The 18790-nt window shown below is 42.8% G+C and overlaps 1 protein-coding gene across 17 annotated transcripts in view; it reads left to right on the forward strand.

The window, feature by feature from the left end:
- Positions 1 to 1850: 1850 nt before the first annotated feature.
- Positions 1851 to 18790, forward strand: part of SAP130 (Sin3A associated protein 130) — an 81972-nt gene continuing 65032 nt past the window's right edge. For 4 of the 17 annotated variants that reach the window (XM_045479351.1, XM_045479348.1, XM_045479352.1 and 1 more), the window contains exons 1-7: positions 2643 to 2832; positions 3633 to 3750; positions 11907 to 12142; positions 12861 to 13019; positions 14293 to 14404; positions 15445 to 15569; positions 17222 to 17346. In XM_045479351.1, coding sequence (XP_045335307.1) covers positions 2761 to 2832; positions 3633 to 3750; positions 11907 to 12142; positions 12861 to 13019; positions 14293 to 14404; positions 15445 to 15569; positions 17222 to 17346 — 947 coding nt within the window. In that variant the 5' untranslated portion in view covers positions 2643 to 2760. Of the gene's footprint in view, positions 1987 to 2078; positions 2220 to 2614; positions 2833 to 3632; positions 3751 to 9962; positions 10187 to 11906; positions 12143 to 12860; positions 13020 to 14292; positions 14405 to 15444; positions 15570 to 17221; positions 17347 to 18790 lie in introns of those variants that run through there. The other 13 variants (XM_045479356.1, XM_045479361.1, XM_045479355.1 and 10 more) reach the window with 12 other exon arrangements.

The raw sequence follows: 18790 nt of genomic DNA on the forward strand, positions 1-18790 counted from the left end.
AAATTATTAAGACCTTGAATACTGGATTTAGAGATTTATTCTGAAGTTACTGAATGTCAAGGATGGGAAGAATGGACTCAGATTAATGTTTTAGAAAAATAACTGTGGAGGATAGATTGGGGGCAGGATGAGATTCACATGGGGGCACTCATTACAGCACTGATCTAATCCAGACAAGAAATAGTGAAAGCTTGAGCCAAGGCTGTGGTAACCATTGGAAAAGGGGTATAGAGGTACATATGGTGATGTTAGGAGATGCAAAAGTGGAAAATAACAACAATAAAACCACAGGCAGAGAGGATGGTGATGCCATTCATCAAACCCAGAAATCAGGAGTACATACATGAGACAAATCAATAAAGGTGTTCTATCGGTTACTTTTCAGGGGGTTGTAAGACATATTTGTGGACCTGTAAGTGTACAACTATGAGAGAAGTCACATTGTGTAGATAAGACCTTGAGTCATTTTCAGGAATGATATTTGAAAGTGTGAGAGTGCATTAAACCAGTTAGGAAGAAGATAGTATAAATCAGAAGACGGTTGGAGCCTTGGAGAAGGCTGTATTTGTGAGAAAGAAGAGGTACCATGGAGTTTGATAAGGATAGGAGTAGAACAAGGAGAAAGCGTGGTTATAGAGGCCAAGGGAAGAACACTTTAAGGAGGAATTACTGTCAGCAAGGTAGAGGAGATGAGAACTAAGCAAGGACCACTGGGTGAAGTAGGTTACTGGCAACTTTTGGGGAGCAGTTTGAGAAGACTGGCAGGAGCAGAATCCAACAAGGGGTAGAGACTGCCTAAGGAGAGAGCAGACTAAAGTATATCACATCAGTTACTTTCAGAAGAAATCTGAGAAGGGAAGAAAGTGAGAAAATGGCTTGAGGAAGGAGAGGGGTACTTGAGACTCATCTTTGTTGCCTTGAGCTACTATCGTCCTACCAATCAGTTATCTTACAGAACTGTGCACGATAGAAAGGAGAGATTTAAGCCCCTCTTATTTCTAACTTGTCACAAAAGTCCAGGCCTAAATTACCATCTGGGAAAGGAGGAGGGGAACATAATACAGATCCAAATTTTGCTTCCCCAGTTTTCGCTAAGACTTCTACAGGTGTACAAACTCCAATCTTCCACCCCAAACAAAACAACAAAGCAACACCATCCCCTTTGGCTTCTTTGTAATCTGGAAAAAACTGAGCAAGTGCACAGTGCCCGAGCCTTGCGTCAGGATCCCCCCTCCAGCCGGCCTGATTCAACCCGAGGGTGTACCGCTCTGGGGCGGCCCAGCCCGGTGCGCAGTGCCTGAGGCGGCGCGCTCGGCGCAAACCCCACAGAATAGCTCCAGTTCAGCGCACCCGATTCTCCCACGGTGCTTAGGCTTTGCTAGCCGTGGTTGGCCTTCGGTGGTGACATCAAGTCCCACACACCGCGCGGGGAAGTGAGCACAGTCAGGAAAACCCTCGGCCCTGCCTGCGGCCTCTTCGGCCCGCTGCAGTCGGCCTGCATTACCCTTTTCCCGTGCCGCACCTCCATGGGGAAAATGCAACCTAGTGCCATCAGCTGAGGCAAAGGGGTGGGATTCACTACCTTTTAACTAAGCAAAGAGAAAAGGCAGAATCCACTCTAGGCAGCAAAGGGGTGTGTTACACGGACCGGGTCGCCCGGAGGTCCCGCCCAGGCCCGCCCTCCTGGTACCGGAGACTACATTTCCCACAGGACCCCGCGGCTCCGAGGGGCAGGCTCGTCCGCTCTCCGGCTCATACTGGGCGGTGACTGGCTTCCCCAGAGGGAGGCGGGGTCTACCCCAGCCAATAGATGAGAGGCTCGTTACGGCGGCGGAAGCAGCGGCGCTGGGCTGAGGGGTGGGGGGCAGAGTGCTAGCGCCCCGGCGGTGGCGGCGGGTCCAGAGCCTGAGGACGTCGGCCCCAAAAGCAGAGAGCGCACAGGAGCGAGCTCGAGGCGGCGCGGCGGCCCCTCGGCGCAGCACCCAGGTAATGGCGGGACGGGCGCCCGGGAGGGGAGGGGAGGAGAGGGGAGGAGACGAGGGGGCGGGGCGGCTGAGCCGGGCTGCAGCGTCCGTCCCGCTGAGCGTCCCTGGGGAAGGGCAGCGGTGCCTCGTCTCCTGCGGCTTAGATCTACGCTTTTCCATGAGCTGGGCATGGCAGTTGGGCCGGCGGCAGGGACCCGGTGTCCTGCGGCAAGGAAGAGAGAGGCTCCAGGAGGGGTGGGCTGTTTCGGGCTTGGGGGCGTGGCGGGCGTGGGCCCTGGCGGGGAAGTAGAGCGGCTGGGGGAACGCCGGCGGGCGGGCGGCCCAGGGAGTTTGGCTCCTGGAGCAGTTTAAAGTGACTCTCCACATCCGGGCCCTGCGCCCGCCGCTTTCAGACCCCGACCGAGGCGGGGCCTCCCACCTCTCCGCCCCCCTCGCCGGGAGCGCTTGTCTTCCTCTGCCATTGGCTCAGCTTCGAGGGGTTTGGGCTGCCCCGGCGAGGCTCGCGCCTGATTGGCTGGGAGTCGGCGGGAGGGTGGGGCGGGATCAGAGCGCGCAGGCCTCTGCGGATTGGTGCGGGCCCTCGAATGACGCGCCCGGCGTGGGGCCAATGGGCGGGCGGGGGAGGTAGGGGCAGGTTCGGGGGCAGAGTACTGGAGCGGAGCCCCGGTGGGGTGGCGGGGGTGAGCGGGGCCGGCTGGGCTGGACAGCGGCGGGCCCGAAGTGGGCTCCGGTAGGATCCGTCTCCACGACTCCGGAGCCCAACGCTGCCACCGAGATGGGCCCTCCGCGGCACCCCCAGCCCGGCGAGATGGAAGCGGGAGGTGCGGGCGGCGGGCGGCGGCTGCAGGTAAAGAGGCACGCCGCTTGTGCTAGGGATCCCTAGAATGCCGTCCTCCCTCTAACCCGAGAGTCTCAGACACCCGAAGTGTGTCTGGAAACCTGTGTTCTCCAATCTCAGCGGTGGGCTTTGGGGTGGGGGTGGGGTTGCGTGCGAATCGAAAGACCGGTAGAGCTTGGCTCTTGAGGGAAAAGTGGGGGTCGATTTAGAGAAAGTGGTGAAGGTCTCTGGTTCCTCTGGCTTAGTGGGGGGTGGGGGTGGTCTGTGAGAGAAAGGGGGAGGAAATCTGTAAACGGAGGCCTGTGCAGAAAATCATTTGAGAGTTCTTTTGAAGTAGGTCTTGATGTCAGGTTTCTGATTTCTTAGAACAAGGTATCTCCCCTCAGATTCCTCCTATGACATACACATGACAGTTATGGTCACCTTGGTGTAAGCTTCAGTCTTTAAAAGGACATGCTATTTTCCATAAAACTTTATACCGATGTATATGTATTGTGTTAATACCTGTCATATGGCTGTTGTACAGAATTCAGTGTTGATTTTTTAGAGTGGTAAGCTGTATTTATGGAGTGTCATAGTATCCCCCAACACCACACAAATGATTTTATTATTGAACCTATGTCCACTAAAAACTTAACAGAATTTAGTTTACTTCTGCACTGTATATTGATCACAAATAATTGTTCTAGATGAATGATGCTGCATTTGCTTTTCTAAAGGAAAGTATAGGTACTGGAGATGCTTTAATTTCTCATTATTGATTCTAACGTGAGAATTTAGTAATAACCATATGACTGTGTGCACTGCAGGTGGAAATGAGTTCTCAACAGTTTCCTCGGTTAGGAACCCCATCCACTGGGCTAAGCCAGGCTCCTTCACAGATTGCAAACAGTGGTTCTGCAGGATTGATAAACCCAGCTGCCACAGGTGAGATATGCGATGTTCTCCTATATTGCTTCTTGTTTTAAGAATGTTGCCAGTTTTGGGGGGGTGCCTGGATGGCTCAGTTAGTTCAGTATCCGATTTCAGCTCAGGTCATGATCTCACAGTTCGTGGGTTCAAGCCCCACATCAGGCTCTGTGCTGATAGCTCAGAGCCTGGAGCTTGCTTCCGATTCTGTGTCTCCTTCCCTCTCTGCTCCTCCTCTGCTCACACTCTGTTTCTCTTTTTCTCAAAAATAAATAAACATTAAAAATTTTTTTTTTTTAATTAGCAAATTCCTTGTGGGATTTTAGTAAATACTAGGTTATCAAATTTGAATAAAGGATATATTACAATTCTAATCTAAACAAGGCTTTTTAAATTCCTTTTTTAATTCTTTCACATGTACTAGAGTATACCAGAAACCTACATTAAAGCATTCCTACAAGAACTATATTTTTAATACAGTAGTGTGTTCTCCTTTAATTAACGCCCAGAGTATTAATAGTGCCATGAGAGAGTCCAAACTGTGTAAGGCATAGTTCTTGCCTTTTATGAGCCTATGAACTAGGAAAAAGGTTTGAAAAAAAAAAAGTACATTTGACCCTTGAAAAATATGGGTTTGAACTCCATTACATGTGGGTTTTTTCTGAAAAAAATAGTAAAGTACTGTAAATGTATTTTGTCTTCCTTATGATTTTCTTTTTTCAATAATTTTTTTTAAATTTTTTAAAAATTTATTTTTAGAGATAGAAGGTAGGTGAATGTGGGGGAAGGACAGAGTGAGAGAGGGAAAGAGAGAATCCCAAGCAGGCTCCACACTCAGTGTAGAGCCGGAAGCGGGGCTCGATCTCACAACCATGAGATCATGACCTAAAGCAAAGTCAAGACTGGGCTGCTCAACTGACTGAGCCACCCAGGTGCCTCTTCCTTATGATTTTCTTACTAGCATTTTTTTCTGTAGCTTCATTTATTGCAAGAATATGATATATGATACTTACAACATACAAAATATGTATTAGTCAACTGTTACAGGTAAGGTTTCTACTCAACAATAGACTATTAGTAGTTAAATTTAAGGGAATCAAAAGTTATATGCAGATTTTTGACTGCAGGTGTGGCCATCACCTAACCCCTACATTGTTCAAGGATCAACGGAATATGCACACATATATACGCTTAGTTTTTGGTTGTATACCCTTTGAGTGCTATAGGTCCGTGGTCCTCAGCAGGGATGATTTTGCATTCCAGGGAATAATTTGGCAATGTCTGGATACATTTTTGGTTGTCACAACTAGGGGGTGCTATTGACATCTGATAGTTAAATGTCAGGGATGCTGCTAAATGGGCCTTAGAGCTTCCCCTGCCCCTGTGCCCCCAAGTATCCAGTCCAGTCAGTAGTGCTGAAGTTGAGGAACTCCTTCAAGTGGTCTTTTCTCTAAATGTGTCAAGAAAAAAGTTGGCACTGCAAAGTGGAGTATTTCTTTTTCTATTCCCTTTTCTTCGCCTCCTGCTTCCTAAGTTCCTTATCGTGGTAAATGGTACCACTGTCTGCTCATTGCTCAAACCAGGAACATGGCCTCATCTTTAATTGCTCTGTCTCTCTCTCTTATCTGTGAGCTATGGCCCTTTGTCTAGTGTTTCAACCTCATTATCCCTTTGCTTCCCTCCTGCCAACTTTTTTTTGTTACAAATTCATTTCAGTTCTCTTTAGACTTGAAATAACTTTAAGCTACTTTATGTCTCCTGCTTAATAGTAGCTACTCATTTTCTAAATGAATGACAAAAAGTTCCCAATTTTCTTGACTCAGACTTTATACATTCTGTTCCTTTTGCCACAAACTTCCTTCTTCCTTTTCACACTCACTTATCTGATTAATTCCTGTTCTTCCTTGAGGTTTCATCTCAGATGTCACTTTCTCTAGGAGGTGTTTACTGATTCCACCATCCGCAAGTCAGGGGTTGGACCTCCTGGAATGAGGGCTAGAACCACATCCACCTTGCGTACCTTTGTATTTGCTGTACTTGCTACATCATAGGACACAAAGTAGTGGTCATCAAGTCCTTACAGAGCCACTTAAAGTTCTTTGCTTTTTAATAAATATTTTTGACAGTATTTTGTCTTTGATATAAATTCATAGAATAATTTAAAGAAACATAGCTTAGGGGCACCTGGTGGCTCAGGCAGTTAAGTGTCCAACTTTGGCACAGGTCACAATCTCATGGTTTGTGAGTTTGAGCCCCGCATCAGGCGCTGCGCTGACAGTGCAGAGCTGGCTTGGGATTCTCTCTCTCCACCCCTCTCTCTGCCCCTCCCTGACTTGCATGCTCTCTCTCTCTCTCTCTTTTAAAATAAATAAATAAATAAATAAATAAATAAATAAATAAGCAAGCATAGCTTAAAGGGAGTATTTTTGAATGTCTATTTGCAGAGAATTATGCTGCTTATTAAAAATGGTGTCATTTAGGAATAATTGCCCTCAGATTTTGTTGAGGAAATCATTGACTTAAAATTGTCTGTAATTTTACTTGTGAATAGTGTGTGTTTTTTCCTTCTATTGCTCTCAGAGAAGGAAACAAAAGTTTTCCATAAGGAGTTAAATATTTTCTTGATATTTCCTATCGCTTTTATCAGAAGTAAAAGCATATCAGGATCTCAAACACGTTCAAATTTCAGAAGTGTAGACTACAACCAGTGTTCTTAACTACCCTTTCAGGATTCTTTTCAGGTAAAAATAAGCTGAAGTGAAGAACTCAGATATCTGGAAGGAAATGATAAATGGTTTCGAAAAGATCTTAACAGGAAATGGTCAGTAAAGTGTATCTTAATGAAATTGTCAAAAATCAAAGTCTTCCTGGACAAATAGGTTTGGGGAAAGTTGTTAAATTGTCCATTCCCTCAAAAATTTAATTATGGGAAGATCTGTTTGGATAACAGGAAAGGTTCAAAACATCATATATAAAGAAAATACTAGGGTGCCTGCCTGGCTTAATCAGAATAGCATGTGACTCTTGATCTTGGGGTGGTAAGTTCGAGGCCCACATTGGGTATAGAGATTACTTAAAAAAAATTTTTAAAGCCCTTTAAAGAAAAGGGGGAGCCAGGTGGCTCAGTCAGTTGAGCATCCAACTCTTGATTTCAGCTCAGGTCTTCATCTCACACTTAGTGAAATCTAGCCCTGTGTCGGGCTCTGTGTTGATAGCACAGAACCTGCTTGGGATTCTCTCTCTCTCTCTCTCTCTCTCTCTCTCTCTCTCTCTTCCTCTCCCAGCTTGCATACATGAGTGTACGTACACTCTCTCTCAAAATAAATAAACTTTAAAAAAAAAAAAAGAAAAAAAGGTTTCAGGATAAAAGTTCAATGTATAAAAACCAATTATATTTTTAAATACTAGCAATTTTTTTGAAAAATGAAATTTTTAAAATGTCATTTGCAAGAGCATCAAAAAAAAAAAAAAAAAACCCCAGAAAATATTTAAGGATAAACCAACAAAACGTGTGTAAGACTTAGAGTTAAAAACCTATGAAAAACATGGCTAAGAATAATTAAAAACCTAGATAAAAGTGGGGCATCTAGGTGGCTCAGTCAGTTAAGCGTCTGACTTCTGTTCAGGTCATGATCTCACGGTACGTGAGTTCCAGCCCCTCATCAGGCTCTGTGCTGACTGCTCAGAGCCTGGAGCCTGCTTTGGATTCTGTGTCTCCCTGTTGCGCTGCCCCTCCCCTGCTTACACTGTTTCTCTCCCTCTCTCAAAAATAAATAAACATTAAAAAAAATTTTTTTTAACCTAGATAAATGAAATGATCAATCATGCCTATGGATTGGAACACTCAATATTTTTAAAATAATAGTTCTACCCAAGGGGATCTGTAGATTTTTAAAAATCCTGATGAAAATCCTTTCATGTCCTTTTGTAAAACTTGCCAACCTGAATCTATATTTATGTAGAAACTAAAGGATCTACAATAGACAAAGCAGTTTTGATCCCCCTAAAAAGAAAAGAAAGTTGGAAGACTCTACTACGTTAAAGACTTGCTGTAAGCTTACACTAATCAAGACAGTGTAGTATTGGCATAAAGATAGAAATATAGATCATTGAAAGTGGAGGATCCAGAAACAGACCCATACATAATACTGGTCAACTGATTTCTGACAAATGTACATAGATAATTCAATAGGGAAATGATAGTCTTTTCAACAAAATAGTGCTTGAACACCAGAATATCCATATGGAAAAAATGAACCTTAACCTTTACTTTTGCCTTACACGAAAATTAACTCACAATGTATCATTATGGACCTAAACGAAAAACTTAAAATTTCTAAAAGAAAACATGGAAACTGCAGTGACCAAATACTGTTTAGGTCACAAAAAACACTAATTATGAAAGAAACAACTGATACATTGTACTTCATCAAAATTAAAAATGCCTGTTCTTCAAAAGACACCATTAACAAAAATGCAAGCCACAAAGACATTTGGATAAATATATCTGCAGAGGACTTATATCCTAAATATATAAAGAACTCTTGTAACTTAATAGCTTTTTCTATTTGAGACACTCTGATTTTTTAATGGGCAAACTTTGAATAGACCGATCACCAAAGATGCTATAGGAATGTCCAATAAGCACATGAAAGATACTCAATTGTGTTATTTCCTCAAGGCTATGCAAACTAAACCACAGAAAATACTACATATCTACTATACTGACTAAAATTAAATACCAGCAATACCAAGTTTGAGGTGTTCATGGAGCAAGTAGAATCCATACCTTCTTGTTGGGAACGCCAGATAATCTAGCTACTTTCGAAATAGTTTGGCAGTACTTCATAGAGTTAAATATAAACTTGACCATACAACCTAGCAATCTCATTCCTAGATATTTCCCCAAGATAAATGGAAATGTATGTTCAAAGACTCATACTTCAGTGTTCCTAGAAGCAATGTTCATACTTAAGTGTTCCTAGAATCAGTGTTCCTAGAAACAATAGCCATAAACTGAAAACAACCCAGAATTTATCAGCTGGTGACTAAAGTTTGGTTTACACATACAGTGGAAAATTACTTAATAAAAAGGAGCAGACTGCTAGCGTATAGAACAACATAGATGAACCTTAAAAACATTATACAGTTAACCCTTGGACAACCTGAGGGTTAGGGTCACTGGCCCTCTGAGTCAATTTGAGTATAACTTTGACTCCCCTAAAACTTTACTAATAGCCTGCTGTTGAGCAGAAGCCTTACTGATGACATAAACAATCGATACATATTTGTGTTTTATATATCATATACTGTATTTTTATAATGAAGTAAGCTAGAGAAAAGATAATGTTACAGAGAAAAGCCTAAGGAAGAGGTGCACCTGGGTGGCTCAGTTGGTTGAGGGTGTGATTCTTGATTTCTGCTCAGGTCATGATTCCAGGGTTGTGGGATCAGTGCCCTTGTCAGGCTCCATGCTGAGTGTGGAACCTGCTTAGGCACATGCATGGTCTCTCTCTTTCTAAAAGAAAGAAAGAAAGAAAGAAAGAAAGAAAGAAAGAAAGAACGAACGAACAGCATATGGAAGAAAAAATCATTTACAGCACTGTACTGTATCAAAAGCCACGTGTAAGTACAGCTGTGCAATTCAAATCCATGTTGTTCAAGGACTGACTATACTAAGAGAAAGAAACCGACACAACAGACCAAATATTGTATGATTCTATTTGTATGAAATTCCAGGAAACACAAAGCTATAGTGTTAGAAAGCAAATTAATGGTTTCTAAGGGGTAGGAGGGTCTGAGGGAGGGAACTGACTGCAAAGGGGCATGAATGAACCGGTAAGAGTAATGGAAAATGTTCTCCATCGTGATTGTATTGTGGTTAGAATACTGTATACTCCTGCAAAAACTCATCTAGTTTTGTACAAAGGATTAGTGGATTTTCTATGTAAATTATACCTCAGTAAAGCTGACTGACTAAAAAATGGACAAAATATAGAAACATACACTTCATGGGGCATCTGCATGGCTTAGTCGGTTAAGCATCCGACATCGGCTCAGGTCATGATCTCACGGCTCGTGGGTTCGAGCCCCATGTTGGGCTCTGTGCTGACAGCTCAGAGCCTGGCGCCTGCTTCGGATTCTGTCTCCTGTCTCTGCCCCTTCCCCACTCGCACTCTATCAGTCTCTCAAAAATAAATAAATGTAAAAAAAATTTTTTTTTTGAAAAGAAACATATACTTCACAAAGGAAGATATTTATGAATGGCCTGTGACCACATAAAAAGAAGTTGCACATCACCAGTCATCATGGAGATGCTAACTGAAATCACCATGAGAACCCCGCTAAACACCTACTGGAATGTCTGTGTATCAAGAATTGTGAGGATAAGGGGCTGCTAGAACTCTGATCCACTGGCTGATGGGACTATAACACGATACAACCACTTTGGAAGGTATTTTGGCAGTCTCCTATAAACATTTACTTACCATTTGACCCAGCAGTTCTACTCCTAGCCTGTTGGTTAAGAACGTAAAAAAAAACCAAAACTGTTGTTGAACTCTCTAGTCTGTGAATAGCCATTTTATTGTATGTAAATTGTACATCAATAGAGTGGTTTTAAAAATCAAAGTAAAAAAAATCTGAATGACCAGGGAGAAAAATCAACATATAACAAAATGTAAAATATACATGTCTTTTCACGTAACACCTGTACTCAGAGATTTTTTTCCTGAGGAAATCGCTGGACAAGAACTCAAAATACATATGGATGTTTATCCCAGAGTTGTTGATAATAGCAAAAATTTGGAAATAACCTAAAAGCCCATCAGTGATATAATGGTTAAAAAAGTTATGGTATATCCAATGGAATTTCATTTAGCTTTTTTAAAAATTTTATTTATTTATTTTGAGAGAGAGAGAAGGCATGCATGGGAGGGGCAGAGAGAGAGGGAGAGAGAGAATCCCAAGCAGGCTCTGCCCTGTCAGCACAGAACCCAATGTGGGAGTCGAATTCCCTCAATTTTTAAGTTGTTTTTAAATAGTTACTTGTTGTTCTGGTCCACAATTCCCAAAGAAAGAGTGTATAGCAAAAAGTATCTCTCCTATCCCTATTCTCTCAGAATCTACTTTCTTTCCCATCAAGAAATCAAGATACTTTGGGAGTTATGTTTCTACATAAGAAAATAAAGGCATGTATGATTACTTTTTCACTGTTCTGTACCTTACTTTTTTCCTTTAGATATGTTTTTGCGTAATGCACATTACCGATTTTTTAATAAGAATACCTAAAAAGTTTCCTTGTCTTATTTTTATAGTTCATGGTAGTCTGGGAGTATACCGGAATTTATACATCCAGTCACCTGTTGATAGATGCGTAGGTTTTAAAAATTCCTTTACTGGAATAAAAATGGTGAAACAAATAATGTACACAAGTCATTTTACACACGTACTATGTATTTTATAGGATACATTGCTGCAAGTGGAATTGTTGAGTTTCAAAAGGTGTACATAATGATGATAGGATTGTAATAATGATAGAGATCTCCATGTTTGTTTTGTAGGAAATTTGTTTTGAAAAGCTGTATGTTCTTGGGCTTAAGAATATTTATGTTATCTTTTTAATGTTAGGTTTTTATAACTTTTTAAATAAATACCTTAAATGAAAGCATCCTGTCTTGCATTGCTCTTCCAACTGTTTGAGATCATTTTTTTTTAATTTTTTTTTAATGCCTTCTTATTTTTGAGAGAGAGTAAGTGGGTGAGGGGCAGAGAGAGAGAGAGAGAGAGAGAAAGAGAGAGGGAGACACAGAATGCAAAGCAGGCTCCAGGTTCTGAGCTATCAGCCCAGCCGACAGCTGTATGTGCTGTTTACTTCATTAGTATTATTTAAAATTTTTTTTTTTTTTCAACGTTTATTTATTTTTGGGACAGAGAGAGACAGAGCATGAACGGGGGAGGAGCAGAGAGAGAGGGAGACACAGAATCGGAAACAGGCTCCAGGCTCTGAGCCATCAGCCCAGAGCCCGACGCGGGGCTCGAACTCACGGACCGCGAGATCGTGACCTGGCTGAAGTCGGACGCTTAACCGACTGCGCCACCCAGGCGCCCCTCATTAGTATTATTTAACACTGACAGCATATGACATGAGTTTTCTCCCTTAATGCCCTTACTAGTCAATGATGAATCTAGTCGAGAGGCTGAAGTCACTGCCAGGGAGCACATGGGTTCCGGCGGCTCCCTCCAGTCCCGTGAAGAGAAGCAAGAGCCTGTTGTGGTAAGGCCCTATCCGCAGGTGCAGATGTTGTCTACACACCATGCTGTTGCATCGGGCACACCCGTCACAGTGACAGCCCCACCAGCACATCTGACGCCAGCAGTGCCACTCTCCTTTTCGGAGGGACTTATGAAGGTAATGGAGAGGTTTAAAATTTCACATTAAACCACAGCTAAGGACTGGCTCATGTTCCTGACAGTATTCACAGAGTCTTAGGCCGCATCCAGGATCACAGCGTTCTCTTTTTGACCCATCAGTTCAGCTCTTTTCTGTCGCTTAGAGCTCTGCTGTTCTGCAGTGCCTATCTTGTGCCGCTGGGCAGTTGGCATCACAGGATCTTTTCTAGTATCCATTTTGACATTGACTTTATTCAAGTTAATGGGCATGCTGACTTAGTTTTTATCTTGGAGTGGCACTCTTCTCCAAGGTTTTGTTTTAAAGCTCACTAATTTGGGGGTATCTGAGAATATCGCCTTGTGTATTACCTTGTCGCAATGTTTTAGTTACTGGGAGTTTTGTTTACTTCCGCCCAAACTTGGGATGCAGCATTGTACAGAAGAAAGAATGTGGGCTGTGAGCCATCCAAGTCTGGGCTTCAGTCCCAGTTCCAGTTTTTACTGTCTGTGTGGCTTGGAGCAAGTGACATAGCCTTGCTTTGTATGCTTCCTCATCTGTAAAATGGAAATGCTGGTACTTGAATGGAAGAGCTGTGATGCTAAGAGATAAAATATATAAGGCTTCTGGATCTTTCCTGGCCCTCTCCAGGTTTGATTTGTGTACTTTTTTAACTATAGAAGGAAATGCATCACTTGTAAAAAGCTATTGATTGTTTCGTGTGGTTTTCTGTTCGCAGCCGCCCCCGAAGCCCACCATGCCTAGCCGTCCCATTGCTCCTGCTCCACCTTCTACCTTGTCACTTCCCCCCAAGGTTCCAGGGCAGGTTACCGTTACCATGGAGAGTAGCATCCCTCAAGCTTCAGCCATTCCTGTGGCAACAATCAGTGGACAACAGGTTTTTCTCCTCTTAATTTGCTGATTTTCAAACTGAGATGCCAAACTGTTGATCATTATTTATTGAATGCCAGCAGTACATTAGGCACTGTATTAAATTAAAAAATTAAATGGTCACTGGTATCTGCAAGGGGAGGATAGCAGGTTTGAGAGAGAAGGATATCTGCAGGGAGTAAAACCAACATGCACAGTGGTCTTTGTCTTTGGCCAGTATGAATTGAGCATCTGCTATGTGTGAGGCACCACCGTCCATGTGAGATACAAGTCTAGACAAGACCGTCCGTATCCTTGAGGTGCTCAGAGTCCACTTGTGCTGGTTAGCTTTGGGGGGTGGAGAACAGCCTCGTGGCAGTAATGCTTCTTTAGGATTTTTCTCTGAGGAGGATGATGGTGTATGTCTTGGGCACCTAGCAAGTGCCCTCAAGCAGCTCATCAGTCGTGAACATTTATTTTGTAGTCTCATGTTTTAGCTTATGTTTTTTGGCTGAAATTCTACTTCTACTCTATAATATGTATATGATTTATTTAAATATTTTGAATTATTGACCAGTGAAAAAACCTGAATCTAAAAACTTTCCCTTCAAGTTTTTAAGAAAAAAATTGGTATTCCAAGAAGACACTATGTTTTTTGTTTTTTGTTTTTTCTCTTGTCATACTGCTGAGTACTCCCAGAAATACTGGAACCCCCACCTGGGTATCACTGGCATCAAGGTTGGGAGCCTGTGAGGAAGGTCCTCTAAGGAGGGGAGGAGTTGAAGAACTCGTATGGGAGTACCTGCTGAGTGCTAATTGACATTTACTTAGAAGTCCTGCATAACATAAAGAGTGGATGAATGCAGTGGCATGTAAAAAAAATAGAATAGGAAATAAGAATAAAATAGAATAAGCTTTTGGCTTATTCTAAAATAGAATAAAATAAAATAGAATAAGCTTTTTGCCAACGCAGACAGAACAAGTGTGAAAGACTAATATTGGAGATGAGAGTGTCCCAAAGTGGGCAGTCAAATGAGTCCATCTGTTAGAGATCTAGCACCTACTGTGGCTCAAGGCAGTTGAAGTGTTCTCACAGTCACTTACCCCATGCTTGAGGGCATGGGTCTTCATGTAGTATGTTGCATAAAAAAAACTAAACATCCTTTCCCTTGGGGTACTCACTGTCTAAAAGGAACACCCTGACCCACATTTGGAGGCAGCTGACCTCCTAGAAGCAATGGCTAAGCATCAATGGCTAAGACCAAGCACATGAAAATAACATTATGTCCTGTTTCTTGCAGGGACATCCCAGTAACCTGCATCATATCATGACCACCAATGTACAGATGTCTATTATCCGCAGCAATGCTCCTGGGCCCCCTCTTCACATTGGAGCTTCTCATTTACCTCGAGGTAAAAACTGTACGTTTTGCTTAAGTTCTCAAAATGCATTGGCAGATACACATTTGGTAAGAGATACAGTAATAAAAAATGTATCTAGAATCAGCTTATTAAAGTTATAGGACAGCAGGAATAAACTTAGAGCAATACACATTTTTGGCATGGTCAAATATGTGCTAATTACAGTCATACCCCAACAAGCATGTGTGTATGCTTTTGGGTGTAAACTTTAAACAATTCAGATTTTTAGTAGGGTCTAAAGATTGTCCTTTATAATGAGGAACGCCTCAGACTTATGACAGTCCAAAATGATCTTGATGTTTAGAATAAAGTCACAAATACGAATACTGAATATTTTAAAGGTTTAGTGATAATGGTAACTCAATTAATACAGCTGTAAGATGGATTTATTCTTACAGTTAAATTCTGATAGGTTGTCAAGTATTAAATTCAGTGACTTTTCTCAGCTACTTCATCAGCCTTATGTTGGAGAGTGTAAAATCATTGTTGGCAAAATCAGGCTAACAAGTACAAAACCAGGTTTACTTGGTCATAACGTAATTCATTGGTCCCCAGAGCAAAGTTCACAGATTGCAAGGGCGTCTGTGTTAGATCGAAAGTACTTTTGTGAAAATACTAAGATGTCATTTGCCTGTATTTGACAATACAAAGGCAGAGGTAGTTCAGGTGAACCCTCACTGATGGTTAAACCGCTGGAGCCTTGGCCTAAATGAAGGCAGCAGCCCCGCGCTGTGCTATTCAGTGTGTGCCTCTCTTCTGCATCCTTGCAGTTAACAAAACAGAAAACAGTTTCATTTCATAGTGTCCTTGAAGAAGCAAAACAGTTTACTAATCTTAACAAATCACAACCCGTGAGTGCACTTTTTAAAATTTTCTATGTGACAAAAGGGAAGTATACGATACGGCATGTCAGCTAAGTTACTGACATACTGAGTTTTAGAACATATCTGCACTCTTTTCCTAGGGCGTATGATTGGAATATTTAAATGGTGAGCCCATAAGCCATACTAATGACAAAAATTATTTTCCAGGTGCAGCCGCTGCTGCTGTGATGTCCAGTTCTAAAGTGACCACGGTCCTGAGGCCGACTTCCCAGTTGCCAAATACTGCTACAGCTCAGCCGGCAGTACAGCATATCATTCACCAACCTATCCAGGCATGTCAGCTTGTGGGTAGTCAGCCAGCAAGTATCAAGTGCCTACTCAGAGTTCTTGACTCTGCTAGAGCCTGGGAGAGTCCTTTGACCTCACGTGACTTTTGATCTAGTCGCCAAGGTGTCCAGAAGGTTGAGTTCTATACGGTGTGAGATGATCAGCCACGGAGATTTAGAAGAGCAGGGCCAAGGGAAGCTGTTGTAGGGATGGGTGTAGAGGGAGATTCAGAGAAGTGAAGAGGCGGTGAAAGGGAGTGAGACTATGCACAGTGGCAAGGAAGACCATGGCACTTGTATACTGGGTTTAGTAAAGGTGAGCCAGAACGGAGAAGTTTTAATTCAGATAGGGATGTATGAGCCCCTAAATACTTCGTGCACATTTTTATACATGTGTGTGCTTCTCAAGAAAGACAGTCTGTGTCTTTCAGCTTTTTTCCAAGGAAATCTATGGCCTCAATAGTACTGAAGTATACTGTGTTATGAGGTGATACTGTGATGTCTCTGAATTCAGAGCTTGAAGATACAGAGTGTAAACTTGATTTTATACACAGCAGAGAGCCACTAAGTTTTTTGAACATAGTAATATGAGATCACAGAAATCTCTTTGGAAGATTAATGTAGCTGAACCACAGACGGTAGATGCATGTTCAAATACTTTTGGGGGCCAGACTGGTCACATATATAGAACAGCTGGGTTTAACACAATCAGGAAGATTGCTGGGTGGACACTGGATAGTACATGTCCAGCCTAGAGTTTTCAATTTAAAACAAAATAAGAGGGCTTGCTGGCTAACAAAGCACATTTAGAGACTCATTCGGCCCCTGGAGTGTAAATGGTATACAGGAAGGACAGGAGAAAGAACCCAAATAGGGAGTTCTAAAGCTAGTGTGATGACCTGGTGTGAGACAAGCTGTAGCAGTAGGCGTAGGCACTGCAGATCGAAGGTCTGGAGATAAGAGGCAGATCCAAATGGGCAGCATTTGCAAATTGAACTGCATGTATCAGGGTCAAGAAAGGGACTACTCAGAAGAGCTCAGATGATCGAAAGAAATGACAGTGGACAAGCCAGTGAAGCCCAGGGTGGAACTTGTCTGGTGAAGATTTTATACACAGATGTAGTATAAAGGAAGGTAAGAGAAGTACATCCATGTGAAAACAGCCAGAGAGCAGCTGGGCACCCTGAATCTTCCATAAGCAAATGCTGTTTTCACATGTTTGCTGGCTTAGAGGGCCCGAGAGCCAGCATCTCCATCCGACGGCTTAGAGCCCTCTATGGAAAGTGCTTGGTTGTGTGGGAGTATAGAATGTCTATGTCAGAACCAACAACAAATCTGTGGGCACTCTAGATCTGAAGGGTTGGATCCCAACTACTCCCCATAGGATAAAATGTTCAACCTAGTCATATTTGGAAAGGAGGAATTTATATACTCTATCCAGCCAAAATGGGAATTTTTTTTGTAATTCTGACTCTTGGTCTTAAAATTACCTATCTGAACATAGAATTCCTTAGTCAGAATGGTGAGAATTTCCTTTCATTTGAACAACATACTTGTTTGGAGGCCCAGGTTTTAAATTACACTTACAGTATTTGGCTTACTATATTTTATTTTGCTTTTTGTTTTAAATGAAATATTTTTTTCTCTTCTCTTGGTAGTCTCGTCCACCTGTGACCACCTCTAATACCATCCCTCCTGCTGTGGTAGCAACAGTTTCAGCCACCAGAGCTCAATCTCCAGTCATTACTACAACAGCAGCACATGCTACTGATTCAGCACTCAGGTATATTTGGGGCTTAAAGATCTAGCCCTCCTTCTTTACCTTTTTCTTTCCTTCATCCTTTCATTTACCTCAGTAAATACTCCTTGAGTGCTTTTCTATGAGCTCTGTAGTGTTCTAGATACTAGAAGTAAAGCAGTGAACAACGAGACATTCCTGCCCTCATAGAGTTTCTATTTTTAGGGGCTGGAGACACACAAAAACAAAGTGTCCTAGATGGTGCAAAGTGCTTTGGGGAAAAATTAGATAGGGTGAGATTTGGAGCGACAGGGTAGGCAGTGCAGGCCTACCACTTCATGTAAGGTGATCCGGGAGAACTGTTGATAAGAACAGATTGGAGCCAACAGTTGAAAGATGTAATGAAGTGAGCCATATGGCTGTGTAGGATAAGAGCATTCTAAGCAGTGGGAACAGTAAGTGCAAAGGCCTGAGATTGTAGTGGGTTTGCCATGCCTAAGGAGAAGCAAGAGGCTGATGGGAGGAGAGCGGCCAGAGATTATTTTAGGAAGTAACAGGGTCTCCATATCACTTAGGGCCTTAGGAAGCCCTTTACAGATTTAGACTTTGCTGGGGTGCAGCGGGAAGCCTTACCAGAGTTTTGAGCAGAGCAGCGTCCTGATCTGAAGTTTTTGGTGGATCAGCTGTGGAGAGACAAAGTGGGAAACAGAGAGATGGTTTAGAAGGGTGTGTCAGGAATCCAGGAGAGAGGATTGCTGGAGGTGGAACCTGGTTAGATCCAGAGTAGAGGTTTGAAGTTGGTTCAGGACTTCTGAAGAATTATATAGGGGCAGTGAGAGAATAGGAAGAGTTAGGATTTTGGCCCTGCCAGTTGTGTAGCTAGGAAGGTTTCGCAGCAGTAATACTGCGTGGCTAGGAAGGTGACATCATGTGGCTAGGAAGGTGATGCTGCAGTAACGTGTGATGAAGAACAGTGGGAGGACTAGCTTTGGGGAGGAATCCCTGATTGGTTTTGAGCACTGGAAGATGGTGTTGACTTCTGAGCACTGAAGTGGAGATGTTGAGATAGGTTAATAGAGGAGTTTGGAGTCCAGGTAAGAGTTCTGAAGGAGATAATTCAGGAAGACCATATAGATGGGGAAGAGGTTTTTGAGAGAAAAGTTCTCCCAGGTGAGAGGGCTGAAGGGGGAAGGAATATTCTCAGGGGAGAGCCGAGATTCATTAGGGCAGGGAGGTAAAGGATATATTCAGATTAGAGATTGCGGATTTGCCAGAGATAGACTGTAAGTCTCTAGGCTGTATTGGAAGGTTTGGGTATCTGAAAAGGGAGAGATCAACAGGGCCCTACAGGGATAAAGTCTGGTTGATGAGGAATGATCTGGGGTGCCTCTAAGGAAGTACACCATTGAGTGAAGACATGATAGTGTTTGTCCTCCCGATCCCCAAGGCATATTGCATTGTATTGCATTGTGGGAAGGTTGTGAAAGTT

This window comes from Leopardus geoffroyi, chromosome C1, assembly GCF_018350155.1.
Source record: "Leopardus geoffroyi isolate Oge1 chromosome C1, O.geoffroyi_Oge1_pat1.0, whole genome shotgun sequence".
NCBI classification, from domain to species: domain Eukaryota; kingdom Metazoa; phylum Chordata; class Mammalia; order Carnivora; family Felidae; genus Leopardus; species Leopardus geoffroyi.